This window comes from Odontesthes bonariensis, chromosome 5, assembly GCF_027942865.1.
Source record: "Odontesthes bonariensis isolate fOdoBon6 chromosome 5, fOdoBon6.hap1, whole genome shotgun sequence".
NCBI lineage: Eukaryota > Metazoa > Chordata > Actinopteri > Atheriniformes > Atherinopsidae > Odontesthes > Odontesthes bonariensis.
In genome coordinates this window covers 39,763,177-39,771,831 of record NC_134510.1, presented here as the reverse complement: position 1 = coordinate 39,771,831, position 8,655 = coordinate 39,763,177, and the positions used below count along the sequence as shown (strand labels likewise).

At 45.8% G+C, this 8,655-nt stretch overlaps 1 protein-coding gene across 1 annotated transcript; it reads right to left on the bottom strand.

Annotated features, from left to right (window-relative positions):
- Positions 1–283: 283 nt before the first annotated feature.
- On the bottom strand, positions 284–1,975 carry LOC142380617 (tripartite motif-containing protein 16-like). The gene has a single exon (XM_075466530.1). It carries the CDS (start codon positions 1,973–1,975, stop codon positions 284–286), a length of 1,692 nt encoding a protein of 563 aa, XP_075322645.1.
- Positions 1,976–8,655: the final 6,680 nt, after the last annotated feature.

Here is an 8,655-nt window from a genome sequence, read left to right as displayed (position 1 = left end):
TTGACATTTTCTCCATCAGATTCCACAGAAACTCTGAAATGAAGACAACAGAAAACACTTTGTTCCTTCCTTCAGAGTCGTGTTTGCTGTGGAAATCTTCTTTAGTTCTCACATTAAAGCTGATGGAGGATCTCCTGATTCTGTGAATCAAACTCCTGATCAGCAGTGATATCCTCCATGGCTGCACAGACACAGGAAACAGCAGCAAATAAACAGCAGAGCAGCAGAGACATCACAGCAACCAGCTGTCAGCAACAAGCTGACTGAACACATTTATTACACTTTACACAAACTCTGCTGAGGATCCATAATAATAACAAATATTAATCCCAGCACAGAGCGGCTGAGTGAATGTGGTCTGGACTCTGTGGAGGAGAGTCATGGTTCCAGAGACGCTGTAGAAGGACAGAATACCTGCTCTGTGATCCAGGTACACTCCCACTCTGGAGGCCCGAGGACCTGAGATGGAGGTTTTTATCTTGTTGTACATAAATGTATAACTGTCTAGTAAATAATATAATGCCCAAGATTTTTCATTCCATCCAAATCCACATTCACTCCCATATCCTGCTCTGCTGATGTTCTTGTATGCGACTGCTACACCAACATATCCTCCTCTCGTCTCCACCTCCCAGTAACAACGTCCAGTCAGACTCTCTCTGCTCAGGACCTGACGAAAGTAAGTGAATCTGTCTGGATGATCAGAATAAGACTGAGGATGTTTCATTAATTTCACTTTTCTGTTTCCATCTGACAGTAACAGATCTCTGTTTGCTGTGTTTGGATCCATTGTGATTTCACATGAATATCTTAAGAATCCAGCTCTGCTCTCACGTTCAGGTTCAGGTTCTGGTTCAGGTTCAGGCTGTGACAGTAAAACATCCCCTTCAGCGACTCTCAGTGAGATGTTGGCCCATTCCTCTCTCAGGATGTCCTGTAGTTTATCTCTGAGCTCTGACACAGCTGCTGTCACATCCTCAAAGTGCCTCAGAGGACGGATCTGGATGCTGGATGAGTGTGTAGCCCCCCTGAGTGCTGCCACTGAGGGCCAGCTGTGCAGAAACTGGCTGTGATCCTCTGTGTGTGAGAGCTGCTGCAGCTCAGCATCTTTCCTCTTCAGCTCAGTGATCTCCTGCTCCAGCTTCTCCTGAAGCTCTTTGACTCGACTCCCTTCGGCTTCCTGCTGGGATCTGATCTGCTGCTTCACATCAGAGCTTCTTTTCTGGAGGAGACGGATCAGCTGGCTGAAGATCTTCTGGCTGTGCTCCTCTGTTTTATCAGCAGACCGATGGATGGCCTCCAGCTGCTGCTGAAGCAGCTTCACATCTTTCTCTGCGTCCTGGATTCTCTGCTGGATCTGCTGCCGACTCCCCTCCAGCTCTCTCTGCCTCTCAGTCCTTTCTGCTGCAGCTGACACTGTGTCGTGGCCTTTATGTTCCTCCACAGAGCAGAGATAACAGATGCACTTCTGATCAGTACGGCAGAACATCTTCATCACCTCACCGTGATCAGAGCAGATGTTCTCCTGGAGCTTCTTGGAGGGCTCCACCAGCTTGTGTTTCCTGAATGGAGCTGAATCATAATGAGGCTGAAGGTGTTCCTCACAGTAAGAGGCCAGACAGGATAAACAGGACTTGGTGGCTTTCAGCTTCCTCCCAGAGCAGACATCACAGGCCACATCTTCAGCTCCAGCATAGCAGTGATCAGCAGGAGCAGCACGGAGTCCAGTCTTCTTCAGCTGCTCCACTAAATCAGCTAACATGGTGTTTTTCCCCAGGACAGGCCTCGGTATGAAGGTTTCCCTGCACTGAGGGCAGCTGTGGATCCCCTTCTGATCCTCTCCATCCCAGTGGGCTTTAACACAGCTCCTGCAGTAGCTGTGTCCACAGGGAATAGCCACCGGATCCTTCAGCAGATCCAGGCAGATCGAACAGGAGAAGCTTTCTGGGTCCAGCTGAACTCCTTTCTGAGCCATTTCTCCTCTCAGATCAGCCACTGAGTCGTCTGTTCCTGCTATAAAGAACTCCTCACAGCTGGTACTCTGAACACTTTGGACTTTAACTGGTGTCATCAGGCTCTAATCTTTCCAGGAGGAGGAGAAACTCGAGATAATATCCAGTAAGTAATAAAAACTGGGTGGTTTTATTCATCATAAAGACATAAAAACAGCTCAAAGTCCAGCTTACTGTGTGGTTTGGATCTGATTTCAGAGAACGAGCTGATGAACTTTTCTGAGATGATTAACAGACATTAAAAGTTTCTGCTGCAGGTTCATTGTGTCACACCCAGAGAATGGAGGACGCAGGAGATGTTATATCCAAAAGCTTTTATTTTAGGAGCAGATGTTCACAAGTCATATATATATATATATATATATATATATATATATATATATATATAGTAATACACTTCTCCCATTTGAGAGAAGTATATCTATAAAAATTTATCAGGGAAATCGAAATCACTCCACTATGGGGAGGAACAAACAAAAAGGTCTATCAAACCATGTCTTTAGGGAACCTGTGGATCCTGAAAACATGTTGCATCATGATACTGGCCGTTTCTTTGGCAGCAGGTAACTTAGGCAAAGCTATAAAGTGCGTCATTTTAGAAAAACGGTCCACCACGGTCAGAACCGTGCAGCAGCCCCCTGCGTGCCCCGGAGGATGTTTTATTGCGGGCGCAGACCGAACAAGCCTCGATATACTCCCGGACCTCTGACTTATTGATGGCCACCAGAACCATTGGGAGATGGCAAACATGGCTCTCCGAACTCCCGGATGGCAGGTGAGTAGCGAGGTGTGGGCCCAATGAATCACCTGTGGGCGCAGATTAGCCAGGACAAATAAACAATTATCTGGGCAACCACAAGGTGGAGGGGTCTCACCGTTTTCTTCTTTCACCTCCTTTTCTATCTGCCAAGTTACCGCTCCAACCACACAGTTCAGTGGGAGGATGGGTTCAGGTTCCTTGGCAGCAGGCGCAGTGTTGTAGATGCGGGACAGGGCGTCAGGCTTAACGTTCCGGGACCCTGACCTGTAAGACAACGTGAAACAAAATTAGTTAAAAAACAGAGCCCACCTTGCCTGGCGTGAGTTAAAGGGATAGTTTGCCTCTTCTGACATGAAGCTGTGTAACATCCCATATCAGCAACATCATTTCTGAACATCTTCTTACCCCCTGCTGCGTCCTGTGAGCAGAGTTCCAGCCTCGTTTTGGTGTTGATGAAGGTAGTCCGGCTAGTTGGCTGGGGCTTAAAAAATAAAGCGTCTTGCTTCTCAAAACAATATGCGTTCAACAGAGTAATACATTTGCATCACAAAATCGTTCTCCAGAAAAAGTCAGACCTCACAATCGCTTGGCGCTACCTTCATAAATGATGTTGCTAATATGGGATGTCATACAGCTTCATGTCAAAAGAGGCGAACTATCCCTTTAAGCCTTTTGGCTTTCCTGATATACTCCAAGTTTTTGTGATCAGTCCAAACAATAAATGGATGTACTGCCCCCTCCAACCAGTGTCTCCATGGCGACCTTAACCAGTAGCAGCTCCCGGTTGCCTACGTCGTAGTTCCTCTCTGGCCGAGCTCAGCCGTCGGGAAAGGAAGGCGCATGGGTGCATCTTGCCGTCAGATTCTGATCGCTGGGAGAGGACTCCCAAAATAAAACCTGCGTTAATGCGCGATAAAATATTTATCGGCGTTAAATAATTAACGAGTTAACTTCTAAAGAAACCAGCTCTTGACCCATCAGAGATCAAGAACTACAGACCGGTATCCCTTCCACCCTTCCTGTCCAAAACTCTTGAACGTGCTGTCTTTAAACAACCGTCCTCTTACCTCCACCAGAACAACCTCTTGGATCCCCACCAGTCTGGGTTTAAGGTGGGCCACTCACCTGAGACAGCCCTCCCAGCAGTAACTGAGTCCCTCCAAACTGCTGGAGCCAACTCTCTCTCCTCTGTCCTGATTCTCCTGGACCCTATCCTTGGACCTGATCTGCAGCATCTGACCCAGGGAGCCACCACATCCTCCTCTCTACCCTGGAGGGAATGGGTGTCTCTGGCTCTGCACTCTCCATGTTCTCATCCTACCTGACAGGTCGCTCCTACCAGGTGTGTCGAAGTGTGTAGGCTCACCACTGGGGTTCCACAAGGTTCGGTCCTGGGTCCTCTTCTTTTCTCCCTCTACACATCATCTCTTGGTTCTGTCATCCACTCCCATTACTTTTCCTACCACTGCTATGCAGACGACACCCAACTGATTCTGTCTTTTCCCCCTTCTGACACCCAAATGCACCTAAGTGGAGGCATTGCTGCGTGCCTGGCAGACACCACCTTAAGCTCAACCTGGACCAGACTGAGCTGGTGTTTCTCCCGGGGAACGGCTGCCCGTTCAGAGACCTGGCCATCACCATGGATGACTCCGTGGTGACGTCAACTCGGACTGCGAGGAATCTGGGTGTAACCCTGGACGACCAACTGTCGTTCTCTGCAAACATGGCATCAGTGACCCGTTCCTGCCGATTTCTCCTCTACAACATCCGGAGGATTCGCCCCTTCCTCACCGACAAGGTAGCACAGGTGCTCATCCAGGCTCTGGTCATCTCCCGCCTGGACTACTGCAACTCGCTCCTTGCTGGTGCCCCGGCTTCTGCCATCAGACCTCTGGAGCTGGTTCAGAAAGCTGCTGCTTGTCTGGTGTTCAACCTCCCCGAGTTCTCCCACACCACTCCCCTTCTCCGCTCTCTACACTGGCTCCCTGTAGCTGCTCGCATCCAGTTCCAGACTCTGGTGCTGGCCTACAGGGCAGTGGAAGGAACAGCTCCTTCATACCTCCAGGCTGTGGTCCAGCCCTACACCCCCGCCCGACCCTAAACCTACCCTAACCCTATTCTCTGTTCTGGCACCCCGATGGTGGAACGATCTCCCGACTGATATCAGGACAGCTGAGTCGCTGCCCATCTTTGGCCGCAGGCTGAAAACCATCTCTTCAGGAAACACTACCCTGATCCGCCCTCTTAGGACAGCACCTGTTTCCTCCCAGCTCCTTACGCACTTATTTGTTTCCTAAATTGTCTTCCCATTTATCTCGGTACTTAACTTATCGCACTTACTCTAGCACTAGTTCTGCTCTTAGCTGTTTGGTTTTGAAATGCACTTATGATTTCTTGTGACCTGAAGTTCTTTTGCCCACCGATGTGGAACACACTTATTGTAAGTCGCTTTGGATAAAAGCGTCTGCAGAATGACCGTAATGTAATGTAATGTAATGTTAACTCGCCCAGTCCTAATTACTAGGGAGGTGGAAAGTCTTTTGCCCTTCTCTCCACCCTGCAAGAGTGACTTTTGACCATCTGCCCAGGGTCTCTTAAAGAGCTTTATTTACAGTAAATGGGACACTTGATGATTTAAAGGAAATTCAACGAGCTGGTACTCTGAACACTTTGGACTTTAACTGGTGTCATCAGGCTCTAATCTTTCCAGGAGGAGGAGAAACTCGAGATAATATTCAGTAAGTAATACAAACTGGGTGGTTTTATCAACATAAAGACATAAAAACAGCTCAAAGTCCAGCTGATGATTAACAGACATTAAAGGTTTCTGCTGCAGGTTTATTGCCTGTTCGGTTTCCTTCACTTTTTACACTTCAAGCATCTTTTTGTTGTTCTTTACCAGCTGTTTGAGTCACAGAAAACCATCTTTAGGACGAAAAACTTTATCAACACGTCGATGGGACGAACTAAAAGAGAATCAAATCTACACAAATGAACCCACAGAAGAAGAATCATCATGAAGGAGCAGATGCTGTCACAGTGAAATAACGGCTCAGACTCGGCTGTCACGGCCAACTTTTTTTATTTGCACGTCCACCGAGTGTTAACAAACCATCAGAGGTTAGCGTCCAGGTGCACAGCACGGGGCGCTCTATGGTTCCTGGTGCTAAAAGTTTCAGGACTTTTAAATTCAACATTTATACGGGTGACTGGTGTCTGAAGTAGAACAGCTGTAACATGCAGTGTAAGGCTGGAGATGCCTTCATCCGTCACCTAATGATTCAGTGTATTTACGTCCATTTAAAACAGTGAATTAAATGGAATAACGCTTTAATTTGTGCTCATTATGTCTCAGTCCCTCCTGTTGTTGCGTCTGTTTGCAGCTCAGTTATCAGTGTGGTTGTTTTCTGTGACTTTGTGCTGTTGTGGAACAGACAATGAGCATAAAGTCATGATTTAAATGTATTTCTTAGAGTTTTAACCCTAAATGTAGAGAAACAGACAAACGCCCCGTTCAGATGGAATCAAACGTCTTTCTGATGCTGTTGTTGGTTCGGTGATAAATCCTGTTTGTGGACATATAAGTACACTTCCTGTTTATTATCTAATACTGTGGTGACGCAGCAAAGGGGGCGGGGACTCTACTCCCGCGAGGACCAGTCTGGTGAGGAGGAAGATGCGAAGATGTCTCACTCTGTGCACATTGAAGAAAACCACAACAGAAAACAGATGTATAATTTCATCTTCTGAGGAAACTCTTCGACTTGGAAATTGAATGAATGAACGAATTAACATAAACCCAGAATCTGAGGCAGAACCAGAGTTAGTTCAGTTCTGAGCAGCTTTAAAGTGAATATCTGCAGATGTTTCCATGGTAACAGCTGCAGAGATTCACTGAAACATGTTCCAACATGAACATAAACCCAGAATCTGAGTCAGAACCAGAGTTAGTTCAGTTCTGAGCAGCTTTAAAGTGAATATCTGCAGATGTTTCCATGGTAACAGCCGCAGAGATTCACTGAAACATGTTCCAACATGAACATAAACCCAGAATCTGAGGCAGAACCAGAGTTAGTTCAGTTCTGAGCAGCTTTAAAGTGAATATCTGCAGATGTTTCCATGGTAACAGCTGCAGAGATTCACTGAAACATGTTCCAACATGAACATAAACCCAGAATCTGAGGCAGAACCAGAGTTAGTTCAGTTCTGAGCAGCTTTAAAGTGAATATCTGCAGATGTTTCCATGGTAACAGCCGCAGAGATTCACTGAAACATGTTCCAACATGAACATAAACCCAGAATCTGAGTCAGAACCAGAGTTAGTTCAGTTCTGAGCAGCTTTAAAGTGAATATCTGCAGATGTTTCCATGGTAACAGCCGCAGAGATTCACTGAAACATGTTCCAACATGAACATAAACCCAGAATCTGAGGCAGAACCAAAGTTAGTTCAGTTCTGAGCAGCTTTAAAGTGAATATCTGCAGATGTTTCCATGGTAACAGCTGCAGAGATTCACTGAAACATGTTCCAACATGAACATAAACCCAGAATCTGAGGCAGAACCAGAGTTAGTTCAGCTCTGAGCAGCTTTAAAGTGAATATCTGCAGATGTTTCCATGGTAACAGCTGCAGAGATTCACTGAAACATGTTCCAACATGAATATAAACCCAGAATCTGAGTCAGAACCAGAGTTAGTTCAGTTCTGAGCAGCTTTAAAGTGAATATCTGCTCTGAGCTCCTTTGTCCTCCAGCACAGCCTGAACCCTCTCAGACGAGCTTTCTGTCCTTTCTTTAAGGAGTCTTCAGGAATAGTTCTCCAGGCTTCTTGAAGGACATCCCAAAGCTCTTCTTTGGATGTGGGCTGCCTTTTGTTGCGTTCTCTGCCAACATGATCCCACACTGCTTCAGTAATGTTGAGCTCCGGGCTCTGGGGAGGATTCATCCCTCCATCAGACCTGCTGCCACTGATTTTCAGCCCACTTCTTGTGTCCTTTGGCACAGCTCAGCCTTTTCTCCCTGTTTCCCTTCCTTAAGAACGGCTTCCTGACAGCCACCCTTCCATGGAGCCCATTTCTGATGAGGCTTGGGCCAACAGCAGATGGATCAGCTGAAGGTCCAGATGCATCTCTCAGCTCCTGTGTCAGGTCTTTGCTGGATGTTTTCCTCTTTCTTAAGGACATCACTTTCAGATCCTGTCCATCTGCTGCAGATAGTTCTTTAGGCCTGACACTTCTTCTTCTGTCCTCCACTTGTCCAGTTTCCTCAAATGTTTTAAGGACACACTGCACACCATGCTGAGATATGCCAAGTTTTCAGCTAACAGCTCTTTGGGAATCACCTTGTTGCTGCAGAAATCCTGTTTTCTGTCTGTCACACTGTGTTACCTTAAAGGAAAATGGTCGACCTTTGTTTACTGCAGGCCAAACGCTGTGTTGCATTATGCTGGAAGAATGTTGGTTGCCCCTTTTTTACCCGCTGGTTAAATAACTGAACATGGAGTTTGGCTCTTGAGAAACTGACCTATATTGTTAGAAAGACGGCTTCTGACTTTCATGATATTTGGAGGATATTTCTGGGACTGTTGAGGGAGGGAGAATGAGATAATAAAAATGATTTAATTTGTTGTTGGGAGTGCAAGCTGTAACCTACATTTTGAATACTTTTTTAAATGTATTATTATTATTTTTATTCATATGTGTTTATTTTCTTATTTATTTTTCTTATTTTCATTATTTCATGTTCGCAAATATTATTTGCTATTATTACTATTAGCAAATAGTAATTTGCTGACTAATTACTGCAGTTTAATGTATCTTTTTTAATCATTTAATTATTATTTTCTTGTTTTGGATAATTAAATTGTTGGATGTTGTTATATTA

What these genes read in the sequence shown, in the direction of transcription:
- LOC142380617 (XM_075466530.1), bottom strand. Translation starts at nt 1,975, where the DNA reads ATGGCTCAGAAAGGAGTTCAGCTGGACCCAGAAAGCTTCTCCTGTTCG.